The 26,186-nt window shown below is 36.3% G+C and overlaps 1 protein-coding gene across 1 annotated transcript; it reads left to right on the top strand.

Moving 5' to 3' along the window:
- The first annotated feature begins 3,578 nt into the window (after positions 1-3,578).
- On the top strand, positions 3,579-22,586 carry LOC145769104 (uncharacterized). The gene is made up of 19 exons (XM_082580697.1): positions 3,579-3,618; positions 4,531-4,656; positions 6,122-6,202; positions 6,394-6,462; positions 8,105-8,158; positions 8,411-8,462; positions 9,887-10,046; positions 10,253-10,460; positions 11,512-11,693; positions 12,786-12,975; positions 14,762-15,041; positions 16,097-16,246; positions 16,495-16,661; positions 18,728-18,838; positions 19,095-19,318; positions 19,621-19,770; positions 20,137-20,291; positions 20,654-20,791; positions 22,115-22,586. The coding sequence occupies exons 1-19, from the start codon at positions 3,579-3,581 to the stop codon at positions 22,584-22,586; spliced, it is 3,009 nt and encodes a 1,002-aa protein (XP_082436823.1).
- The last annotated feature ends 3,600 nt before the right edge of the window (positions 22,587-26,186 follow it).

Here is a 26,186-nt window from a genome sequence, read left to right as displayed (position 1 = left end):
GCAAGCGAAAAACAATAATATCAGCTTTTTCTGGGTTGTTTTGTGTTAAAGAGTACAAAACATATGGATCTGAAACAACCAGGAAGTGCACTTCCCTCATAGCAACGTCAGGGGCTTTGCTTTTGTCTTGGTTTTTGTTTTTCACCACGAGGCTGTCAATCAAATTGCTAAAGCCTTGAAACATCTGGGTAGCTACGTAAATAAACGTTTGTACCAAAAAAGACAACAAGGCCAAAGTGGGCTCCACCAGCTATATTTTTGACATAAATGCTGTAGTTTTTACACAAAATCGATACGGTACAAAATGCTTCGGCTTGTACACTCAGCCAGGCCATGACTCAGCTTGTCAGCAGGCATTTTCTCCTTTGCACTATGTAAGTTATATCCTAGTAGTTTTCATCCCATAGCAAGATGTTCTATCACTGGAGAGCAAATCTAAAAAATGTAGGTACCTCCTTATATGCTTCCAAAACTTTTCGTTATTCATAGCGGTGTCTCTGTAAAGAAGTTGTCCACACGTATGGCCTCAGGCTGCCTTGAAACTCCAGGACCTTATAGCTGCTAGATTGCATTGCCACATGACTAAATTCGTGGAAGAATAAATTGCTGCTACACGTACAGTGGCGTACGCAAGATGGACATTGGGTCATGACCTCCTTTCTTCCCTTACCAAATCGTGCGTACGCTACAAGTAGGCCTACAAGTATACAGATACTTGCTGTATAACATATTGAAATAATAACACGCTTAGCAATCCATATACGTGTTTCACCGATGAAATGTACAGTATTCAAGTTTGTTGTGATAAAACGACAATACAGTAGAAAGTTGTGGAACGTTGTTAATCATGTTTTGTCCCATCTATTGCAATGTTTAGTTGCTTGAGGTTCGCTTTTTGACTTCCTTGTTATGTTTGGTACAACTTAAAATTGATTTTTGTGAAACTGTTTGCACAAAATAACAAACAGTAACAATGCGAACAAAAAAAGAAAATCTAAGCTTCAAAAGACAACTTGCTACGCCCCAAAAGCAACCATCTGTAAAACAGATGTGTAAATCAATTGAAAGCAAATGTGCAGATTTGGTTTATGGCGTTTTGACTAAAGTGTATCTTAAGTGGTTTGTCAGTGTGGTTTATCAGTTTAATAGACTAAATGGCTTATCAGTGTATCGACTAAAAACTACTCTGCGTTCATAAGCATAATAAGTTATTTTCTAGCTTCTTGTAGCTTTGTTGAACTTCATGGCATGAAAAAAAATTATAGGCCTAGAGCTATATTTGGCACAGACGGCTACTTTTACAAATTCTGGTTAATAAATAATTACCCCGGTAGTTAAAGGCGACTTAATTATTTTCTTTGAATTGTAAAGAAAGGCCTTACATTTGCAAGTTTGTATTTACATGCAGACGCTTTGCGTGGGACTTTTTTTCATGCAATGATGGGACAATCTGATGCAGGAAACGACATGCTTGAAACTGCTTCAGTTGCGTTTGTGACGTAACGTTTCACTACATTTTCAATGCCGGAAAAGTTTAAATTTCTTCATTGATACTTTACAAGATTATTAAAGACTCCGCTGCATGTAAAAAGGGGTTGCATTTGACGCCAAACCCATCATTGGAAAAATTGTATTTTCTATTTTGAATCTCAGTTTTTTATCTGCCTGTAAAGAGTTGAAGGCTTTGCACCAAGAAGCCAATTTAATGTTTTGTCATCCAAGTCAGGTAAACCTCATTCGGGGCACGGCATTCTGCAGTGTCTAAGAAAGCAGTGCACGCACACAAAAGTTGTTCTTCAAACGAAAAGCTATTCATAATTCAACTTTCTTTTTTCTTGCTATCAAAGCGATGTAATTTATGTGTTTCTCCTTTTCGAACGCTAAGTAATTAATGCCCAAAATATCCATTTATTGACTTCCAACAATTTCTTGCTGTCGAGACGATAAGTTTGATTGAAATTGTTTAATATCAGTCTGGCAAGACGTGTTTATTTTTCTTCTATAAACCAAAACTTTTTCAAGTCAATGGAAATCTACCACTTTGTGATAAGCCTAAATGTGAAGCCTTTTATGACAGTTATGAGCATTCTTGTTTATACAAAGAACAAACAAATAAATTTACACATTTTCACTTGGTATTAACATTATGTTTTGTTGAAAGTACTGCAAGTAAAACGGACGCATAATTAATTTTTATTTCGAGCAGTTTAGACAAGTAGTTTCAAATGAATAATTATACAAGTCTTTGCCGTAACTGAAATCAGTTTTTTCGATTATGTTTTAGTGTAATTGTTTTGTGAAATGAAAAAGTTGATATCGTGTTTTTGATCCTTACCGTATGCAGAACGAAAATGAAATCACCTAATACAACGTTCAATACACAGGCATCCCCAATGAACGGAGAAAAGGGACAAAATCTTGTGAGCTTGAAGCAGTGCACCAACACCTGCATCGGCTACAGAGCAAAAAAAAAATGGAAAAAAATGTTTCTCGCTGGTCAAGTGCAGCACGAATTGACAGCGATAGGCTCGTGTTTCGCCTATGATGCTGGCTCATCGGTATCGCACCACTAATGCATACCACAAAGCTCTGAGCCGCTACTTTGGCCAATCGATTAAATTCTTACCTTTATGAAAAGTAAACTATTGCTGTATTTCACCCCACCAAAGCAACTGCATCCTTAAATTTCTAATTAAAAAAAACATTTAATCTTTTCAATTTTGTTTCGCTACTTCAGTGTTCATGCTAAATCATGTCACTAGTAAAATATTATGAGTAGCGGAAGATAGCTTGATAGTTCCCTCCCAGTTTTGAGACTGCATGTTACGTGACGTAAATGTAGAATATCAGGACATAAATTACAGAATGACGTTTCGCAAATAAAGATTTCTATTGAAATGTCAAATCACTAGAATTGAGTCAATTAATCACTCAAATCACGTGATGATTACAAGATGGTTTTCTGTCTCACACAGAATGTGCTTCTGCGATTCAAATATCAGCCGTTATGAGACGAAGCCAATTCTGTTGAGTTTGTTTGTGACCGGGCGCAGTGTAGATTAGTCCAGACGAAAATTGTTAAACGAACAGTTTTATTTTGACTGACACGTTTTTATTTCTTTAAATGCGACTTTTCATATCTTCTTAATGAAGATATTAAACTGTTTTTTTTTTCGATTCTCTCTCAATCAGGAAAAACTGTAGGCTACTTTTTTCATTTAAACATTTTTATTAAAAAGTTATTTTTGTACAAACATTAATTAAACCCAGATTTTAATTTGGGTTTTTTTTTCTGAATCGATTTTACAAAAACTGTGCACTGGTTACGCAATTTGCCGGTAATAACTCTATCAGTAATATTGATCCTATTGACATTGCTGGTCCAACGGATAAGGCTCTTACTTTCAAATCATGCAATCCTAGTTCGACTCCCGACTTAAGCTGGTTGCTGATAAACACCGCTCACCTCTACCCAGGGTGTAATAGATTGAGTGGTCATAGTTGCTGAAGGAAAGGCGGCTGAGAAAAGTAACTGGCCTTGGCCACCCTACTCTCTTTAGTGGCAAAGAATTAGCATAATGAGAATCTTTTCTTCTGATCCCCCGATACTTGGATCAAGTACGAGACTCACCTTTATTTGTTTTTTGTATTTACATCGATTCAGCATTTAGTGATTTGAAGGCCATTGTTGCCAGTTGGGAATAAAGTGAGGATAACCCTTTTTTACAATAGAAGCGCGAAGTAACCATCCTACTTTTGTAAATGGCACTGTAGTCTAATAAATGAGTGTCGTCTGCACGAGTGCACATGTTTGAAAGGGCGGATGGGCGTTAAAATACAAGATCCGATACCTTAAGAATATTACTCACATTCATCAAATCTGTAGTCAGCCACAAAAGAAACGTGCTTTATGAAACCAATTTTGCTTAGTTCAGCATGATAGGCAAATAATTTCCTATCGATAAGCAAGCCAGACATACAGCAGAGAAACTGCAAACATGTTTATTGAACACGACTTAAAACTAAGACAAAGGTCATATTGGCTTGTGCAAGTTGCCATATCAAGGTTTGCTTATCTAGATCTCTGACTACCGCAACGGTTTCTCAAAGATTTTTTTTTCTGATATCATGTATTTTGTTTCTTTTAGAATTAAAAGGATTTTGATGTCTAATTTCTATAATTTTGTTGTTTAATTGATATTTTACCATTCAATTTGGTATAAATTATGACAAAGAATCAGCAAAGAATTAAAAAACGAGACAAAAAGTCGTAAAAAGATTGAAACGTGACAATAACATGCAACTTCAACTTGGCGTGATTTTATTTTCTGAACTTTAATTTAAATTTAAACAGCTCACCCAAATGACAATGCCCGCTGATCTATTCTGCAATATGTAGGCTTGAGCTATTATTTTGTTTTGTAAGTTTCGCATTTACGGGTTAGCTTACATGTACAACCATAAGTAACTTTTTGTAAAAAACAACATTTCTAAAGAAATCGTCTTATGTGTTTTCATTATATCTTTCAGATGCTCCCATTGGAGCTACCATAGTCAACTTAACTGATTCCGTCAATTTCACTTTGCCAGACAGAGAAAACTTATCCAATTACAGTATCACCCTTACCTACACTTGGGATGTGAGCGAGCCTGAAGGTGAGTTATACTTACACAGTAATAGAGCTTCGAAAGAACATTGAAACAAAAATTTTTGCAGCTTAATGATTGTGTTTGAGACTCTGAAAGACACTTGTTCACTGTTCACCCTTGACGCATCTTTTCAATAGAGTAGTGATAAAAATCAATATACATCAACGGTGGTGATTGGTCCACTTGGGAGGGCTGTTCTGGTTCTATCCTGATGATTGGAGTTGGAAGGTCCCCAAACTGTTTTGGTGTGACGCACCAGAAAATATTTGATGAACTTGTCACACATTGCATATTGTTATCATCATAATCTAAGTTGCAAAAAAACGAATATTAAATAAATAAATGCGCGTATTTGACATCATCGAGATGTTGGCACAGTCGTATTTAATATTAGGACAGACTTAAACAGTATCATTTCTAATCTTGTATACCTATTCGCACTACTCATTCAGAAGTGACAACCGGGATAATGCAAAAGCCTGATTTGCTGGTAGCTGGCTGGGGTGTCTCCAAATTAACTTTCTTTTGTCGCCTTTAAGGTTAGAAGAAAGAGCGGTTCAAAAACCACTGGCTTAAATGTACAAGAATTCGAAGCTTGACTGCTTTTCTTCATAAATTTCCCTACAGCAGCCACTTGGTAGCTACGTGTGTTTGGTCTTGCATGTTCAACCTGGCAAGGGGATCGTGGCCTCTATAGCCTGTAGCAGTGTAGCTTGTAGCCTCTTTCTTGTTTACGCTAGGCTACTTGCTTTCACTCTGTAAATGACATTGCGGTCACGAACAAACTCAATTCAATAGCACGATAATTTGTGATAGAAAGATATTGCAATAGGCCTACTTAAAAATTTGATTAACTTTATAAAATTAAATATTGAGTTTTGCATGTAAATTGACTGTCTAGGAAGTTTTTATCCATACAAAACTTTAATGAAATAAACAAAATCCTACCAAGTCAAGAGTTTCTCAAAAACTTTGGCTACGCAATCAAGGAGAGTTTTATTTTCCGTTTTGAAATTTGCATTTTTTCTGCATTTATTTGTCTGGTATTGATTCCAAATTTATGTTAAATTTCTAAGAGCCGACTTGGGGCCTGAGACGTTTTGTTTGGCATAATATGACAATTGTTGTTTAACGAAAATAAAACCCAGAGTTAGGCTATATTTCTAAAAATAAACTTCAGTTTCTGATTCAATAGTTCTGGTTAGACTCCAGTATTTAATTTCATTTCTAAGAGTGGCAGGCAACTATAGTGGTGTTGTTAAATACTTGCATAGATTATAAATACATTTTTAATTGACGAGATAATTTCAAAGTAATTCAGCTTTATGCTTCTTTATGGCTGCTTGTATTGCTGTTTTTGTCATCAAAAACATTTTAACAGAACATTTTAAACATATTTTTTTTTCAAGCTGCACTTTAATTGTCAAACGTGTTTATTTACTCGCTTGTCAAACCTGTCTTTGCTGTGCAGTGTACACCTTATCGGTGGCCATGGGCTGCGATGATCGTTCAAAGTACGCCTATAGCTTACACAAAACTGGCAAACTGCCAGGTATAACTTTGTATATAGCTTACCTTGCAGAGGATAACGTGGCCTAAACATATGACATTTCACAAACTATTTTACTCAAAGCAAAAAATAACTACACCCTTGTGTTTTGTGAATCAGGCTTGATTGAGACGCAGTTTACAATACTGCTGTTCACCAAACACATCAACATTTCACTTTATGAACTGTTTCAGGAAGCCGATTTGATGGTTTCCTGATTTGTTTCACTGATGTTGATGAAGTGTCAGTGCAAAGAGATCTTGGTAAGTAGAATTTTCTTTGTGGTGGCAGAATTGACTTGATATTTTTAAAGCAAGGGCTTGTTGCTATAACTATCGTGTTTATGTAAAGCATTTTTTATGCCATGTGGAAGTGAGAGTTGGACTTTTACCAAGCTTTTACCCAAATAAATTCACAAAAAAATGCTTTTCTAACCTGGTGGTTCACAAGAATATTAAAAATACAGTGACATACAAAGAACACATTATAAACGAAGAAATTAGAAACAGACTTGGAATGCAAGACAGATAAACCAATGATAAGGTAACACAAAAAAATAAAATTTGCAGTAGCTACACATTATCAGGGGATCTGTCTACTAAATGTTGTTTTTTTTTTGTCGTAACCGCCTGGCTTGTGCCCGATGGATGAAGATTCAGATTAATTTGACAGGAAGGTAAGGATGCCAATCTTCACCTTCCGGCAATCCGGCATGCTTTTTTTAGTCCTGTCAAGGACACGGCCACAAACCACATGTTCTTGAGCGGTGTCGATCCAGCGCTCTTAATTTGAGTGCCGTACCAGAGCTCTCACTACTTGGCTATGCAGTGCACCAAAATGATTGTTGAGCATATGGTGGAAGAAAAGAGATGCAGGAGAAGAATAACTTTGAAGAGATGATATAAATCAGTGAGCTGACTCGTGCAGTATTAAAGCCAACAAGAGAATGAAAAAAATTGTGATTTGTGGAAATAGTCAACAGCTAACTTTCTGTCCGGAGAGAGTACATAATTAAGGAAATCATGATAATGTTTAATGACAATGATGATATAAGTTTGAGAGAAAACTTTTTAGTGGACAGACTTTTTTATGCTATACAATTTAGTCATATGAGAGTTGCTTACTAATGCATGACAAAGGTTTCCATGCTTTTATTCAAAAGCTGAAAGCGGATATTTTCTATTGTTTCCTTGGAATCGGCTTCCATGAAAACTAAGTTTTTAGAGCACTAAGCTAATCCTTTACTTACAGTAAGTAATGAAATCGGCGCTAATGTCTCTCAAGCTCTGTTCTGGTTCCTCGATGCTTTTGAGAATGAAAAATTATACAAGGTTCCTTCATTTAGGATAGGCTACTACCGAACGATTAAACATAATAAGTAAATAAAATCAGCCAGGTTCATAAAATTCTATAATTTATTGATAAAGCTTTCGCCACCTTAAAGACGGTTTCTTCAGTATCTTCTTCAAATACCTGTAGTTTAAAAACACACACAAGGAAATGGACCCAAGAACCCAAGTACACATTGTAGCTTATCAGTTTGTGAATACGTCAATGACGTGCAAACCGCTGAACAGGTCATTCTTGAATGCTCACAAATTTCCAAATGAGGTGCATAATGCATTAGGCCGGACAAATTCAGCTGACAGGGCATGTCTTAACCTGCCCAGTAGTTTGAAAATTCTTCCACCTCATACGAAAGAGCACCATGCACTCTTGCAGATTCGATTGGTACAGAAATCATTAGTTTGGACAGTAGCTGATACATGTTGTGATATAAATTTTGTTGCTGTTCAATCAGTAGTAGTGACAGTTGCAGCATATTTTAAGAAAGTTTATATTACAAAAATGTAAGAAGTTTTGCTAACGATCTTGTCAAACTAAAATGAATCAATTTTTGTGCAGATTCTATAAACCAAGGAAGTGTCTACAGCTTTCAACCCTTTTTATTTTATGGAGGTAAGTTAGTTTCTCATCTTTATAACACCTTATTACTGACGAATATTGCAAACACGACAGATTATATACCATTTTAAAAGCATGTATGTACACAATGTGATGTTAGCGGCGTAATACTTTTGCGCAATAATTAACACGGAAAATAGCCTATGCTCTTTTTGCAACAAATAAAAGGCAACTTCGTAAGGAGAAGATCTTATGAAAATTCTTTTTTGATTAAGCCTGCCAATAAAACTACTTTTGTGTTTTCAGGAGACGGTTTTGACCCAGAAAATTTTGGAACGGACTCAGACGTGTTTTCCGAGTATGTAATTTTACCTACTAAATAACCTACCTATGTTGCAACACAGTATTTCTCAAACTATGAAGTATGGTCTAAAAGTAGGCTACAGAGGGATTTGAACCATAGGGCCGCGAAGCCTTTTACTGCAAGTAGAAATAAACATTTCACTTGTTTATCTCTAAACTTTAGAGAGCAAGCAAACAATGATTAACATGGAGACCAATGCAGCATTGCGCAGTATCTTACTTAAAACAGCGGTGCGCTCGGTTTCCATTATTGTAATCCTGGTTCCACTCCGGGCTTAAGCCGGTTGATAATACCAATCACCTCTATCCAGAGTGAATGTCTTCTGAGACACCGAGACCTAACCCTGGCACGCCGTCAGCAAGAAGCGGTTGACTTGATCACATCGAAAAACTTTTTTGAGAATTATTAAAATAAAGTTCAACCAGCCTCATGTTTATAAAGAATATATATTTCGCTACATAATAATGAGCATCTTCAGTTCTTATTCAAATAGAATAACCTCTTAGTAAACCTCTTAATAAACCTCTTAATAATTTTCTTAATAAACCTCTTAGTTCTATTTGAATAAGAACTGAAGATGCTCATTATTATGTAGCGAAATATATATTCTTTTTAAACATGAGGCTGGTTGAACTTTATTTTAATACTTCTCCATCCAGAGTGTAATAAATTTCGTGGACGTCCGAGAGAAAGTAATTAACCAAAGTGCTTTCGGTAGTCCCGACGGCTTAGTGCATTGAGAACCATGAATATTCATCTCCGATGCTTCATATCAAGTATAGAACAACAAATTTATAGCCTATGTATGATCAGTGTCAGCGTAGAAGAGAACAAGCTGGCAAGACCTATGCACTCAAAGCATTCAAAGGAGGAGAAGCGATCCTGAGAAAACCTCTTAGTACAGTTTGCCAGGAAGACTAGGCGTTTTTGCAAAGTAATACAGTAAATAAATTTTTGGGCCTCAGCCACAAAAGAGTTGAGAACCACCTGTTGTTACAGATGGAAGCAACGCTGGCAGGAAACATCTGTGCTCGGTTTTCACTGTTTTGGTTCAGTTTGCAAACTTGCTTTGCTGCGTTGTGTGATGCATAGCTTAAAATAAGATATGTAAATTTTCATGTTTTCAATACCGTTTTGAAATTATGCTGCATTGCTGCATTGTGCACAATGTCGAGAATCTGTTTTGCAATTTTATTTATGGACAACTGTTTTAAAAAATTTAAAAGCAAAGATGAAAACTAGATACGCAATAAAAACAAACAAAGTAAATTAGCCTGACTATTTAAAGAAAAAATGTTACCATTTGGTAAAATAAGAAATGCAAAGCCTTCTTGTCAAAAGGTTTTGTTACCTTTATTTAATTCTATTTCCCTTCGTATATTACGGAACAAAATCACTTTTCAATTTTGTCTCTCTAGCTGTAAAGAGTACAAGGGAGAAGACTTTCATCTTCACGATGAGAACGGTACTTACACCAATTGTCCATTCCCATGCGAGGACCATGGTCCTGGTTGCGGGACGACACAAAATTCTGTCTGTGGAATGGTTGCGTCAGAGGGATGCGCCCTATTTCCCAAAGTAAACAAAGAATTTATTTAAATTTGCATTGAATTTATTTCTGAAGAATTTAGCCGCATTGTACTTTTGGCAAACTTGTTTCTTGAACTTAGCATTCAAAGTAGCTTTCTATTGTCAGTTGCTGCATTACTACAAGGCCTAGGTATCTCATTTCTTTGGCAGTTGTACGTACAAATCCAACTGAGTAACGCGTTGATTTGTTTTAGCATCAACGCAATTTTGTGGCTTTCATCCAGTTTGGACGCAAATACAAATTCGCAATTCATCCTTACGCTGGACATTTTGTTAAATCCGATCAGCGAAACAATGTAATAAACAAACTTTTTGTATTCTGCCGTCATCACCTCATAGAAAATGAAAAGCTGAATCAATCTGTTGTCTATGATTTTTGTGAATCCGAACAAAACATTAGTGGTAAGTCACAGTTGTTTTTGTAAAAGTATAAAAGTTGCAAAATATAACCCTACAATTGGCCTAAAAGAGTGCTTCTACCTCGATGTGCTGCGATATGATACTAGATGTGCTGTTGGAAAACTGTAATCAAAACATATCTAAAGTAGGAACAGCTAACTGGTACTAAGAAACTTCCTCAAATGGGCGATTTACCTAATACCCAAGCAATCACTGAGAAAAAAAATCAATAGTTTTGATTTAAGGTTTAGACTTTAAGAAAAAACTATTGATTTGTTTTTTTATTTAAACATACTTTTTATTTACCTTCACAATTTTCAATTCGGTTATTTATATGTTTCACAAAAATGCAGTTTTGTTTGTGCTGAGCCGATGGATGTGTTCATTAAAAAGACAACTAAATATCATATTTTAGTTAATCAAAAACTGCTTTTGTATTCCCTATTTCTGTACAATAATTTTAAATTTTAATTGCATTTCCAGTTGGTATGGGCCAAATATTAAAAGTTATTAACGTGTCATAAGTAAAAAATAGTTGCCGACCACTGCGCTACATTTAAACATAGCCTATACAGTAATTTAATTAAAAATATATTGGAAATCTAATACACCTCTATTATAGTGTTTGCGTAATTTCTTTAATGCTACTGTAGAAGAATATTTCCAAGGCTTCGTAAAGGGATAGGCTATAAGGGGTGTAGCACAACGTGGAAAATACTACACTTCGGTACCAAATATAAACCGCAAGGATTCGTTCCATGCTATTTGTGTTAGCTATCAGTAATCTAGATGTTCGTCAAACAAAAATTTTAAACAAACTTGCATTTCACCTGAGTGTTATAATTCTATAAAACAGGTTGCATTTTCCACAACTTTTTTGGTTAGTAATTATTAAAATTGATTTTGCAGCATTTACACATCATCGACAAGGTCTTACATGCAAAACATGCTGCTCGCAAAGTTTGTTTACAGTATAGGCCTATTGCCTATATGCTGTTGCACAAAATTTTTAGGTTCACCGCATATTTCTTAGAATCTTTTGTGTTACTTTAAGCTCTTTCCACGTCAACAAGTCCCCCAGCTGACCTCAAGCTGACCTCGTTGGTCCCAAATTTTCTTGACAACACTGTTGTAATAACGGTTCGCTGGCGAGCTCCTCATGACATTGCTTTGGGAAATGCTATTTCTCGCTATTTCCTCAGCATCGCTGGAGGCACAACTGAAACGCCCATTGTGGTAAGTGCTTTTTTACTGGAATTTTTATTTCGTGGTGCTTTGCGGGAAGACGTTCTTTTGAACCATTTTACACCCATTAAAACTTCACATCCGTGGTACCGTATACGAGTAGGCTACATCAGTGTTGCTGGGCCCTTGTTTTAAAAAAATCTTTTATTGGACATACTCTGAATAAGCATTTACCGCTAAAATATCAAGATTCTATGGAAAGGATTTCAGATACGACAACAGCATACAGTCGCGAGAACATTTTACACCTCCGAACTGTATCACAAGTCAAAACGAAAATATACTGTAGGCTACTTGCAAAACGAAACGCTACTAGTTACGAAACGATAAAAACACTGTCTGTTATGTAAGGCGTGGATAAATCTGCTTCCCTCTGGGACCGACAGGAATAGCTCTTAATGGGCGCAACATAAAATTGAAAAAATTGTAACTATTTAATTTCTTGTTTCTACAACTTCCCGAATTTTTGATGATAACTTTCTGCTGATAACTTTTATGAAAAAGGCGGATGTAAGAAGTAGCGAGATATAAAGAGTAGCGGTTTCCGTATAACTTCGTTATAAGTTGTCAAAGTTGATGAATCAGAATGCTCATGAAGAGAAGTGAAATATATGGGTTTACGAAAAATCATCTTTCGTAAAGAAATTAACACGCAAAATCCAGCAGATTTGAATACGAGATGCGTTAATTGCTTCAACCAGACTACAAAGCGGAAAGTTCAATAAGCCACATTTCACAAGTATCGATGTCAATGGCGTAGCTAGGGAATGTGCCGCCCGGGGCGAATTCAGATTTTGCCGCCCCTTCAAGAAAAAGCATGTGAAAATGAAATGCGTTTTTTTATCAGATTATAATTAAAATCAAAAATCGTAGTCTGAAAGTGCCGCCCCCAGACATGCCGCCCGGGCGGTCCGCCCTCCCTCCCTAGCTACGCCACTGATCGATGTCAAAATAACTTCTGCTATAGCTTATGGTCTACAGTTCATTTGTGACCAATGGGCTGATTACGTGGCCAACACAATGTGGTTCAAGGTCTAGAATTTGCAGGTTATCAAACTTGTTTTGTTTACCTGCTTTGAACAGAGATCAAAAACGCCTGAAGAAGTGTCGATGAATCCATATTACAACGTCACTATTGAGAACGTGAAAATTGGAGGCACTGTTAGCGTCACAGTTCGGGCAAATGTGCGACGACATACTCACCGTTTCTGCACAAGCCGATTAAAATGCAATATCCTTGGCGAAACAAATACACTGAGCATCCATATTCCAAGTAAGTATGATGACGTTGTTCAAGAAAGTTCTTCCATAACAATAATAGTAATAATGTTATGGTCTATATATTGTCTATTCACAACACCTAAGGCAGGGGACGGCAACATTTTTGTAACTGCGGGCCAAAGCCAAACTTTACATGGTTTTGGCGGGCCGTAGGCTAGCCTACTAGTACCAGTTTTGATAGATTGAGACTCTTGACTTCAAGGCGTTGACGTAATGCTTTCAAAATATCGGCTCCTCCTGTAGTAACTTAGTAGCCTAGACAAATTTTTCAACTGTTTCCTCCACGCACAAATACTGCCAGTTCAGCTGTCGGCCTATCTGTCGTGTCTGTGCTCTCATCTATAGCTATTGAGAAGAACTATAGATCTACAATAATTTTTTTTTCAGATTTTACGTTTTCAGATATAGCCTATCTTCTTTTCGTCGAGTTACGGTTCTTGCTGAAAAACGGACAATCGGACATATGTCATCATTAACATCCATCATACATCTTTTCCCAAATTCGCCATCAGCATACATTTTTTTGTCTTTTGCTATTAATTGTGCTACTTTGTAGCTATTAATTGTGCTACTTTGCTACTTTCCTTTCTAACAGAGAAACTTGCTGTTTCGAGCTATTTTGGAGTAGATTAATTTTGCCGCTGCTTGTGTGATCTATTAGCTTGAAAATAATAATATGTTTTGTATCATAATGGCTCTTTATGTTGAATTTCTTGTTTACAAAAACAGAAATTCTGCAAATCAAAGACGTGGGTCTACCAAACGGATACTTGAAAAACCACTTGTTCTCCCATTCAAATATAATATACCAGTACCACTGACCGGGTCATATAATACTATAGTTTGTAAAGGGGCTGTGGGCGGATGATTTTCCTTGGCGGGCCGTATCTGTCCCGCGGGCCGTAAGTTGTTGACCCCTGACCTAAGGTCTTTCAGCGACAGGGGTAATGTTTAATTTTATACCAGATTTACAACGTCAACACACTATTACCCAACTTAGACGTACGAGACCTACCAGCACTGGAGCCGAATTCTTTCACAACAGATATGAGGTTGCAGGGGGTGTAGGTAGAGTTGTCCAAAGAGGCACAACTGTCCCCGGGAGCAGTAGAAAAGTTTAAAGAAAATGTCTTTAAAGTAACACGCTTCGTGACTTCCACATCATCGGCAGTGGGCCAAAAATAGATCATTGTCTCCAGAAGTTTGGGACACCTTGGAGTATACCATTCCAGTAGAAAAGCGCTATTTAAAAGTACTGACCCATTTAATAACTATGTGATATAAAACAGTTCTGGTTATGATGTAGAGTTTTGGCTTATCGACGTAGTCAAAGCTCAAGATCATTCATGTTTACCTATTAAGTTCACAAATTACTTCAATAAAACTTATCAAAGTATTGTCATATAAATAGTTTTACTACGTGAGCAGATTTTTCACGCCTGTAATCGATGGCTTGCACACAAAATCCTACAACTTCTGCTCAAGATTTTTCTGTTTGTTTCAACAAAACTTAATATCTTAGAGGACTTTGTAGTCAAGAGTTTCTGCTTGATGTTTACACAGAGCACGTGGCTATGCCTGGGAAAGACATCATGATGATGTCTTTGAAAGTGGACTCAAACTGTTAAGCACTAATCACAACCCAAAAGACGAAAAAAATCCAATTAATGAACTATCCGTTTTTGTATTAAATTTTAACCGTTTTTATTATCAGGCTACTAATGTTTTGCGTCTGTAGAACAACAGGAAACTTTAACCAACTCTATTTTGTGTTGCAGCCCTTGATGCGTGCAAAGATGATACAGAGTTCTGTGATCCGCTAGCAGTCTGCGACTCTTCCGCTGCGTTTTTGTTGGAATCGTTTGGTGACGTGAAGTGTACCTGCCCGACAGGATACGTAGGCAATGGACAAAACCCAGCTATCGTTGAAACCGGAACTGGGTGTCAGAATTTTAACGCTTGTAATTCGGTAATCCTGGTCAGAGAGACTTGTGTTTCGCTGGCCAGGTGTGAAGATGCAGAACCACCGAGCGTAGGGATATCTTCTTGCAGCTGCCCGTAAGTTTTCTTTTCATGTTTGTAGTTTGTCTCTCTCTTGCTTTTGCTGATTAAAACTTCTTTTTTTCACTTGCGTTTTTATCAATGCGGTCTTTTTATGATTGCAAAAATATGACATGATTTTTCAACAGATTTCAAGCATTGCGAGTTTTTTTTTTTATTTAGCAACAAACTTTGTGGTTTAGAGTCACTCTTGCAAACGATTTGTTTACGTTTGAAGCAATCTCATGCTGAAAACATAAGCAAGCATTAGCCCATTTTTGTTATGATTTTTCATGTGAGTCAAATACAACCATAGGGAAAGTCCATGGCTTGGGAGACAAAAAGTTGTGGTGTGGAGAGATTATCATATTTTCACGTTTTTTTTTTGGCCGCAGCCATTTCATTTCTTGTTTGTTGAAAAATAAACTCTGTGCTTGATTGCAGACAAAAACTCTAACTAAATGAAATTCTTTTCTTTTTTCTGTTTATTCCGAAAACAAACGATAAAAAGAAATTGAACTTGAGATCTGGGAGAAAGCTGCAAAAGTGTTAAGTAGTATAAACACCATCACTCTTGCGACGTGAAAAGCTACACTTTCTTCACAATCACATTCAGCCATTACACACGAATGCAGTTGAAACGCAATGACACTGCGGTATTGATACTCCAGTAAAGTAACAAAGTACTGAGAAAGAAAACTACACTTTTTTGGGAAAAGTTTTCAATGTTTTTCAAACTTCTTTGATTTTATTTTTGTACATGGCCTACTACTGTAGGTTAAACACTACAAAAGTTTGTATATACTATATGTGACATTGTCGCCCCTAAACAGATATTGTAACAACAAAGCATAACATTATAACTTAAAAAAATCTTCTTTTTTACATTTGTTCAATGTTTGCAGACGGACAATCAATGTAAAATGTATCGTTTTACGAGCTGAGATGCCACACTAGGTAACTCATGCGGTATGAACATTGAACAAGTCTGATTGCAGCAACTGATGCAACTGTTCAATGTCTAAAAAATTGTTGGAGCGCTTAATTTAAATTGATATCCTTTATTTTTTCAGTGACGGCTACTATGGCGACGGCATGGTCTCTGGAAGTGGATGCGTAAAGCATAGCTTCATAATCGGAATGAGCGTTGGTCTGTTTTTTGCAGTTCTTCTTGGAATAGGAATTGTGTACGCTATCTGGAAGTTCAAACTTTATAAACAAAGGTAAGGCTGCCAAAACTTTTACCCAGACAGTAAAATCCGTCATTTTTGCATTCCGTTTCCAGACGTTGAATCAATGTACAAACGACGGATTTTGTTATCTGGGTTTTGTATCGTAATTTTCAAAGTACTTTAAAATTAATTTAACCCTGTTCGATTTCATTTTGGGCTGAATATTTTGTTTCTGAGAGCAGATTTAGTTTACTTATGTGTTTAAGAGACAATGTTATATTTTGCTATTTTGTTCACAGGGTTTTGGACACACGGCATTCAACCTTCGTACCAACTCACAGCAACATATACACCAATCCACTGGTAGCAAACAGAAACCTTTTGGTAGTTTCTGATGGAAATGTGCAAATGAAGCCAATGTTTGGCGCGAAGTGGGAGCTTGAACGAGCGAATATAACGAAAGAAAGTAGGAAATATAATTCAATTTTTGCTCTGTTCTGAACTTTTCAACTGATCGTTAGTTATGCAGCCATCACATAATAATTTAACAAACTGATCAGCTTCCAATATGTAAACGTTGAATCAACTTGCCGTAAAGCTAAAAACAACGCACTTGTAACAAAACGTTTAGAACGCTAAGGAGTGATAAAGTATTGTCTACTGTACTCAACTACCGTAGGCTATACAGTATAATTTGAATCTTTTGTAGTGCAGTATATGTTTGTTGAGCGACAGTGTTGTCTTTAGTTGCTACAGCTCATCACATTACCGAACAGTTTCATTTTTCCGAACACACAACTTCAGCTTATCGTTTGAAAATATGTCTTTAACATTCTTAACAGTTATTGCTAACCTTTCGAAGCAGTTGAAGGTTAAAACAAATAGAAAGTTCCTATATTGGACCATATCACATTTTTTTCAATTTTAATATTTTTGTTTCTAAATTCAAAAATATGTTGGTATAGTCAGTCCCATTTAACCGGACCACGCCATGACCATACGGTACCAAAACAATCCATTTCAGCCATGTCGTTTCATTTCCGGCCAACTTGCGGGGTTCTGATTAGTAGCCCAACCTTTTGTCACTTTTCCTAAAATTAATTCTACATACATGAAATGGCTTTTTCAATCAAAATTTTATTTAGGATATTATTCAATTTATAAATGATTATCATTCTCTCTCACGCTTGTATGTTGAAAAGAGCCATAAAACAATCTATTTGTGGCATTTTGCTTGAATGGTGTTATTTTTGAAAAACTTTGATCTTCCAGTCATTCGCTAATTCTTTGACTTTCCAAGAATAAGAGTTTTTAACCAATTGATTGCGTCGCCATCGAGAGCAACTCATTGGTTTAAAATTAGAAAAGCACTCTCTTATGGTTTCTGCATAATTATTTCAGCTTTTGTATCTTCATTTCTCACTTTTCAAATTTCTGGTCACGTGATATGAGGAGTCGTTGAAAATATATTGATGTTGCATGGACGCAAAAATTTGAAAAATTTTGAAATGATCAAAACACCTTAAAAGGAGCACGTCAAATGAACAACACTTCAAGTTTGACTGCACATGTTATTAAACCATGGGAAAATGCGATGCTTGAAACCATGAGCAACTATCCAAGAATTTCAAGCCTAGAAATCTTTTATGATAAATTAATTTCTATTTTCATATCATTCCTGTCTACGCATAAATAGACCTCTCATTGTTTGCCAAATTTTCTTAGCTGGCAGTTGAATTAAAATAAATTTAATATCTTGAGAGGGGTTTGCACAGTGGCTTACTTTTACAATACGCTCGCTTTTGAGAACCAAATGCATAATAAACTAATGCATTTTTTGTTTGTTTGCTAAAGCGTGTGAAAATGCTTAATAAACACAACAGAAACGTTTGTTACAGACATTTTACTATTTAGGTCACAGCAGTCTATCCAAATTGTGTAGATTGTAGAATATATCTTTAAGTTTAACCGCAACTCAGGACAAATTTTTCCTAAAATACAGTGTGGCCAACTTTGGTTGAATTATCTTGTTTACAAATTTTTGAGATGTTTTTTATGTCAAAATTCTTCGTTTTTACTCAGAGTTGTGGTAAAAACGATGAATTTTCGTGCAGCTTACAAAATGCCGTTAGGCTTTTATCTGCGATTTTATCTTGCCTTGTTTTGTAAATTTTCAACATACAAAAAACAATATGTAGATCTTAATGATCTTTCTTGTTGTGTTTGCTTACTAGCAATGCAAAAGAGAAAGAAACAAAAACTTGTTATTTGTTTATCCTATTTATGGCTGTGTCGTACACCAAACCTTTTACAATAATTGCAGTTGACTGATGAGTGATGACCGATGACCTTTTATTAGAAAAATAAAAAGGTATGCAGAAAGCAGTCAATTAGCACGGCCAATAAGTTTGAACTTCGCAACAAGAAATATTTTTCTTGATGAACTTTTCACAACCTCAGCTTGAAATTTCTTATCGAGCTGCTGTAGTTTACGTCGGCTAAAGACATTACATAATATTTTCTGATTTACAGATGTCATTGGTCGAGGAAACTTTGGTGTTGTGAACAAAGCCACTCTGGTCGTTGATGGCAAAAAGAAAACTGTCGCAGTCAAAGCTCTGACAGGTGATTGCAGTAGAAAAGATTTATTTTAATGGTCTTGGGAAAAAACATATGTAAAGAACATTTAATCAGTGCTTATTTGCTTAATGCATAACTTCCAGAGCGCTATCCAATCGATGATTGGACCTACAGGATTTGAGAATATTTTCTGATGGAAAATAAAATGAATTAGGCTAAAAGCTTTGGGACAATTAAACACTTGAGACAACCCACCTGGCCAATCATTCATTTTTCAGTGCTAATTTCTCAACATTTGAGACTGTTGTATAACAGCTGCCTGAAATTCATTTTGCAGGAGCTTACACGGAGTTAAACGTTGAAGATTTTCTTGCTGAAATCGGCTTGCTTATCTCTCTCGGTTCCCATGAAAACGTGATCAACCTAATTGGTGTATGTACCACTTATCCTGGACATGACAGCGATGAATCCCCGTCACCACTAATGGTGACTGAATACATGGTTTATGGCGATCTTCTGCATTTCTTGTGGGATTCTAGAGAGGTAAGCATTTGTGGTTATTTTCTTTTTGGTCTATGTTTTAATGCACTGATGATTTGGCAAACTACTTGTATCCTAGCAACAAAACTAAAATGAAAATTCCATGTTGTTAAAATTTTCCAGTAGTTTTTATCTTTTTCAACATAATTGAGTAATTGTTTTACCAATGGATTTGTTTGATAAAGCCAGTTCTGTTAAGGTAAACACTCTTTCAAAGTTATTCCTCATGGTTACCAACACTAAAGGACTTTAGTACACGTTTAGAAATATATCTTGGCTTTGATTGTGCATGTCTGGTTATTTAGGCATCCAAAAGAGAAGCCGATCCAATTTACGATTTCACAGAAATCAGCCTACTAAAGATAAGCCGTCAGGTGGCGCACGGGATGCATTACCTTTCCCAAATGCGAATCATTCATGGTGACGTAGCTGCTCGAAATATATTGGTGGGAGAGGTAAATAAAGGTTAAACTTTTGTTTCAACTAACACTGGTTTTTAACAGATTTTTATCTTGAATGATTCAGGCAACAGTTTCAAGAGCAAAATTGTTTCAGTTCTTGTTAATAGGTATATATAGCTATATATAGGGCATCTGGTAATCTTACGCTATTTTAAAACTGTGTTAGGTTACATCTTTGGACAGAATTTCAGACTGCTTAAGACCACTAGCAATGTTTCAACTTCATCTTCTATGAAGACTTAATTTTACAACAATTGGTAATTCATCTGAGTGTTGTACAATAGCCTACTTTTTCCCCATTCAGCCCGATGCTTCAGCAGAACAACCATACGCTTGCAAGTCATTTTCGTGGGTTTGCAGGATTTAAAAGTGAAGATATCTGACTTTGGATTGGCCAATGACGTTTATCGATACGGGTTAATCAAGTGCGCCACCGAGCGACGAGTACCATTCAAATGGATCAGTCCTGAACGGATGCTAGGTGGAGGAACACCTATCACTTGGCGGAGTGATGTGTAAGTGTTAATTCATTATTACTACTTACACAATAGCGTGATGTGGTTTTAGAAACTATGTCGGACGTTTACAGATCATTAGCTGCAAAACTTTTTATTACAAATGGGTTACACTCAGTAACGTAGATCGAAATAAAATTTTAAAGGGGCTAAGCAAATGTTGGGAAGGAAAAATATTTCTAGTCATTACAACGTTGTAACACTGTAGTATTAAAACATATTTCTTGTGGGCTAAGATAAAGTTTTGGAGAACGATTGCTCCCATAAGCCCCCATTGCTAAGTCCCTGGTTACAAAAGAAATTACTTGCAAAATGTCGTTATGTTTGCCAATCATTGATTTATGGATGCAATCGTGTTTTAGATGGTCGTTTGGAATTCTTCTTTATGAAATGGTTACACTGGGAGCAACTCCATATGCTGGAATGGAGCCAGTGTCCATATTTCAAAAGCTACAAAGCGGATATAGGATCCCACAACCATCTTCCTGCAGCGATTACTTGTAAATAACACTCATCGTTTTCCTATTCATCATTTTGCATGTTGCCACAAAGCTACATTCACCACATTCGAACAATTGTATGCTTTTATAATTTTGGTAAAAAGTCTACTTACACGTTGTAATATTGCTTGGTTCTATTTGCTTCATGTATGGTTTTATCAGGAGTTCGAAGAAACACTTTTATGATCCGGCCATATCTATTGTATTCTGAGCTTAAGTTATTTTCTTTTTAAATGATTTTTATTTTTATTTTTGTTGTGTTTTTTTTTTACTTTTACGTTTCTTTTCTGCATTTTTGATTTTTTACAAACATACTCACTACACTTCAAAAAGCCTTGTAGTTTGTTGCACCTTTGATGAGATTTTCAGGACGCTCTAAAAAACATACAAAAAAAACCTGTAATACTGCAAAGAAGTGAATATGTTTTGAAATTGTTTTCATTTTGCAGTGCTGCAGTTGTTTTTGCACGTTTTTCTAAAGACCTTTAAAAATTCTCACTAAGGCTGAAACAGACTGTTAAGTTTTTCGTGTAGTAGACCAGGCCTTGTAACTATATTTGCTTTATTCACCCTGCTATTGTATGTTTTTACCATCCCTGGTTTTTGCTTATGTTTTTGACAATTTTTTATTCTGTTTCAATCTTGATTTTCTTGTTTTGCATTACGTCTCATTGCGCCATTCATTTCAATAAAATCATTTCAGTTGTTTGCTGGTTACTTTTGGGCAATCACCAACAACACCACTGATGGGTAAGTAAAGTCATAAATTCCGCGTTCATTTTGTTTTTCATTTGCTTTTGTTTGAGCACGATCGCTATTTGTTTGACATCAACTGAGCTGTTTTCGACGATAGTTAGGCACCTAAAATTTGAAAAACTTGACTAAAGTAGGCCTATTCCAAACTAGAAACATTATAAATTGACATAAAATTTACAGAACTGCGAGCACAAAAACTTGAAGACAAAAACAGTTTGAAAACTCCGTTATTACTTTGGGCTTTCAATAGTTCGAAAATTTGAAGATTTATGACACAAGAATAAAGGTTTATCTCAAGTCTTTCGCAGTGCCAACAACTTCAATACGATTAATTGTAGCCTACATTGCACGTCCGGTGGTAACGTCTGACGTTAAACGAGATGTCTGTTTGAGAGAGCACCCAGTTGTGAGTTGAAAAGTTGATGAAAGTGGACACGACGACGGTGCCCGGTCCACTTAATCCAAATCTTCATCCACTTTTTTGTTTCACTAATCATATGTCAAATGTAGACTACACGACGGTAATTTTTATACAAAACTTTAGATTGTTTTTCCATTTATTGACAGATACAAAATAATGAATGATTGCTGGCAGTGGAAAGCTACAAACAGACCTGGATTTAAAGAGCTGGAGGACACGCTGGACGCCGCAACTCACATGAAAGATGTGGAGGTTGTTTCTTCGCTGTTCACAGCAATCGAAGTTTTGGACGCCATCGATCCATCGACATATGAGCAAGACATTGGACGACGAGATTTCCCAAGCCTTTCTTTCGCAGATTCAGAAACGCTCGAGATAAATCATGATGTCAACCTATCTAACGGCACCACCGCCCCCGACAACAGTCATGTGCAAGAATCAAAAATTGCACCAAATGCCAATGCGGACATAACAGCAAACGACAATGCCGACGCCCAAAATGGGCCACTAGTGAAGAACTTGTGGGTTGGAGATATCACAGTAAACCTTGAGCCAGTTCCAAGCGACAACATCAGTGATGAAGACTGTCAGATCCACGTGGAAGAAACTGATGTTTGAATAAATCTGACCAAGATTGGTTTACATCTGTAGTAAAATGTTGAACTCCACGCAACTCAAAATGCTTACTACTTTGTTACAATACAGCGTAACAAAGTACCCAAGTTTTGACTCGAAGTATTTAATTCTGTTCGAAACGTATACTTGATGCTAGAACAATTGAGTATGGCACCATCTTTCGTTTGGAAAAATGTAGAAACTGGAAATTAAAACTTTAAGTAAATATACTGCATATTACAGACTCTTACAGCACGAAAAACAAACTGAACTGAAAACAATTTTGAAAACTTATCGTTTTCAATTCTGCCCTTTTCTTCAAGGAATGTAAGTCGCTGAAAGACTATACTTATTCAATCTTTGCCACGCAGATGACTTAGAAACATGACTACTAACACAAAAGACATCTTAGTATTATTTCTGTACATTTTCAAGAGATATATCGATTTTATATTTGTGATAGGCCTAGTTTTGTTTTCCTTTTCTGTGGTGCCAATGATTTTTCCAATGATTTTTAAATCACAGGTTACGAATTCGTTCAGTTGTAGAGTTTCCTAAACTACGTTATTTTTCATTTTCATATTGTGTATAACGGTTTTTACCTCAGTAGCCTACTCCATGGATCTTTCAAACGGTTCACGACTTGTACATTGATTGCCTTGCCAACCATTTCGACTTTGTTTCAACTTGAAATGGAAAATGATAACAAACTTCTGTACGGTTGACAAGGAGCAGTCTTTCTGACGTCAACACCCCCTGACTACTCACCATGAAACACCGAGAAACAAAATTGTGTACCAGCATTAAGCAACAAACTATAGTAACAAGTTTGTTGAAATGCCATGACCAGCGCAAATGTAAAGGTGTTAAAGACATTCACTTGAGGTTTGTTGTAAAGCAACAAGACTAAAGTGACAACACTAGCAGATCCACTCAGGTTGATTGCATCAGCGGCTAATAGTAGCCTAATACTGCATGCACTAAATACGCATGGCCATAACGAAATAGCCTATCAATCCTACAGCATCTACGTCGCCTATTTGAGTCAAATGTCTTCCGCACTTGTACACGCACAATTCAACCTTGCAAGTTTATATTACTTTTTCAAAACGGAGTCTATTTTCCAAGTAAACTTTTACTAGTGGCTGTTATCCAATTTTTGAAATTTTCCTGCTTCCTGTGTCGAATCAACAATTCATGTGTCACCGACAAATTTTGAACTAGCTTATGTAGCTTACTGTTACGCTTGTAGGTACTGCAGAATAGCTACAGAAACCCACAAACGAAAAGGAATTGAAAAGAGGTCTAACACGAGTACAGCTATTGTGTACAAGTGACAAATCACTGTGTGATTACCAAGTCCAACGAACTACTCGCAGCCACAGGGATGCACGACATAATCAAGCGGTGCCTCGTGACTCGGTGCAATCTGCACTAACACTAAGGCAATAACCATAACACAAAACTAACGTTACTGAACTGTATCATGTACTGTCTCGGCTTTGAGGATTGTAAAGTTCACATCTCCCGTACGGGCTGTGCTGTAGATTGAATAAAGGTTTACAGACATAGTAAGAATTGTAAACATTCATTTAAAAAAATGCATATTTTAACATTTTAACTAGTTCAATAACATTTTAACCATAATTGTAAAACTTTGTTAATAATACGTTTTATCGTCATGTGTAGGCCTAGTTACTGCAACTTTTATCAATTAGACTACATATGTACAAGCTGATGAAAATTGTTGAGTTGTGATTCTCAATTTCATAGTAGATATGAAGAAAACGTTTTCCACTACTGCATTGATGTTGCGGCTTCACTATTCAAACCAACTATGACATGCGTTTATAAAACATACTTATAGCTCAAGTTTGCAGAAGAGATACAATTCATCATTTCAGTAGAATAATGCCATTAGAATTGCAACAAAACTCTGAGGCCGGCAAGCCTATACTCTTTTCGCTCAATCTTGAAGCATTCATCCTAAAAAAAAAACAATCAAGTCATTTTGTAAATGTATGACATCTGTGACTTTGTGAACCCTCACGGAGTACAAAAAGGAACGACCGACCGCATCGCGCTAGGCAAGAAGAGAGTTATCAAAGCATCAATAGTTCCATAAAACGGACGTAATGCAACCAACTTCAAGACAAAACTGCTACAAAAGAGATCTATGAGCTGAACTATTGATAAGCCAGGATAACCCCTTTAATATCAATCACGGCTGAATCAGATTCCGTATTGTCGACTATGCCGGGTGATATTGTGGTAATATACATTTTACGTGTAAGGATGTTTTTATTGAGATTTTAAATGTTAAATTGACTGTCTAATGAAATTCGGTCTGCCTAATGGATATTCCAACTAATTTGACTATCTAACTCCATTAAACTATGTCCACACAATTGTTACTCGAATTATAATTTTAAGTTATTAGAAGGTGTTCGCATAATATTGCAGGCCTATAACAAAAATCAATTTAAACATCATCGAATGACGAAACAATATGAGGCTACAAATTATCACATTTTAGCAGTCATCCAAATTGTACACGTTCTAATTTTTTATTCTCTCTTGTGTCTGTTTGTCTCCGTACCTCAAAGGCTGAATGTGAACAGTTTTTTATTTTCTGCTCCCTTATTTCTATCTAAAGCGGCTTTGATGGAAAAATACAAAATCTTTAGAAAATGACGTATGGGTTAAAATGGTTCACTTGTTAGGAATGAAAACATGTTTGGCATGATATTGGATTGTTACAATGCCATATACTTTATGCCTTAACAGTAATAATTTTGGACTGGCAAAGTTGAGTATGCAAGTTAACTTTGATGTAACAAAACCTCATTTAATAATACAGAGTAGAGTAGAACACCTTATTGTATTTTTAAAATTGTATCGTTTACCTTACGTACATCACACTTTGTCAATCAGTGTTCTGTAAATATTAAAAATTGCATTCTGAAAGGTATTTTGCTATGATCTTTAAAGTGTTTTCGCAAAATAGAATAAACTTTTGTGCATGCGTTGGCTTGACTTATGTTCCTTCTTGTTAGGAAAAAGGGCAGTTAGGCTATTCCTGAAAGAGCCGTGCTTCTACAACTCTTGAAAGCTCACCTTCATGTGTGCTTGATTCTCTCAAGCTTACATTAGAATCAAAAATTGTTTTGAAACAATAGAACAGGCTAGTTTTAAACTAAAGTATAATTTTAGGGCTAAATACTTTCAGAAATCCATTAAAATGACATATTAGTACAGTAGTACTACGTTTGGTTTTGTTTTGAAGCTTTATCCTCGGACTGGCAAAGCCTTGATAGGTTATTCCTGGTGGTTTCGTATACTTGTAGAGGCTTTTGACGCAGGGTTGAATACCGAGATTGACAGAGTGAAATTTTCGATTGTTGAAATCTTGTTGCCGGAGACTTATTCCATCCATTATGTGCCGCTGAATGGAGAGCGGTCCTTAGAATGCGTTGCTCAAGCGCACACCTCGACAGTCGAACCAGCGCCGCTTGATCTTGAAGCTTCTTCGTTCACGAAGTCACGCGCTAAACAACTGAGCTATCGGGGCAGACGAAATATAAACTAACGTATAAACAATGA

This window comes from Aplidium turbinatum, chromosome 4, assembly GCF_918807975.1.
Source record: "Aplidium turbinatum chromosome 4, kaAplTurb1.1, whole genome shotgun sequence".
Lineage (NCBI taxonomy): Eukaryota > Metazoa > Chordata > Ascidiacea > Aplousobranchia > Polyclinidae > Aplidium > Aplidium turbinatum.
Note: the sequence above shows the minus strand (reverse complement) of the source record. Positions and strands in the feature narration are given on the sequence as shown.

Excerpts from the sequence above, each read along its gene's own strand:
- LOC145769104 (XM_082580697.1), top strand. The coding sequence starts at position 3,579 with ATGAGAATCTTTTCTTCTGATCCCCCGATACTTGGATCAA. Across the intron at positions 3,619-4,530 it reads TCCCCCGATACTTGGATCAA|ATGCTCCCATTGGAGCTACC; the intron begins GTACGAGACTCA and ends TATATCTTTCAG. Across the intron at positions 18,839-19,094 it reads AGGTGATTGCAGTAGAAAAG|CTGAAATTCATTTTGCAGGA; the intron begins ATTTATTTTAAT and ends TATAACAGCTGC.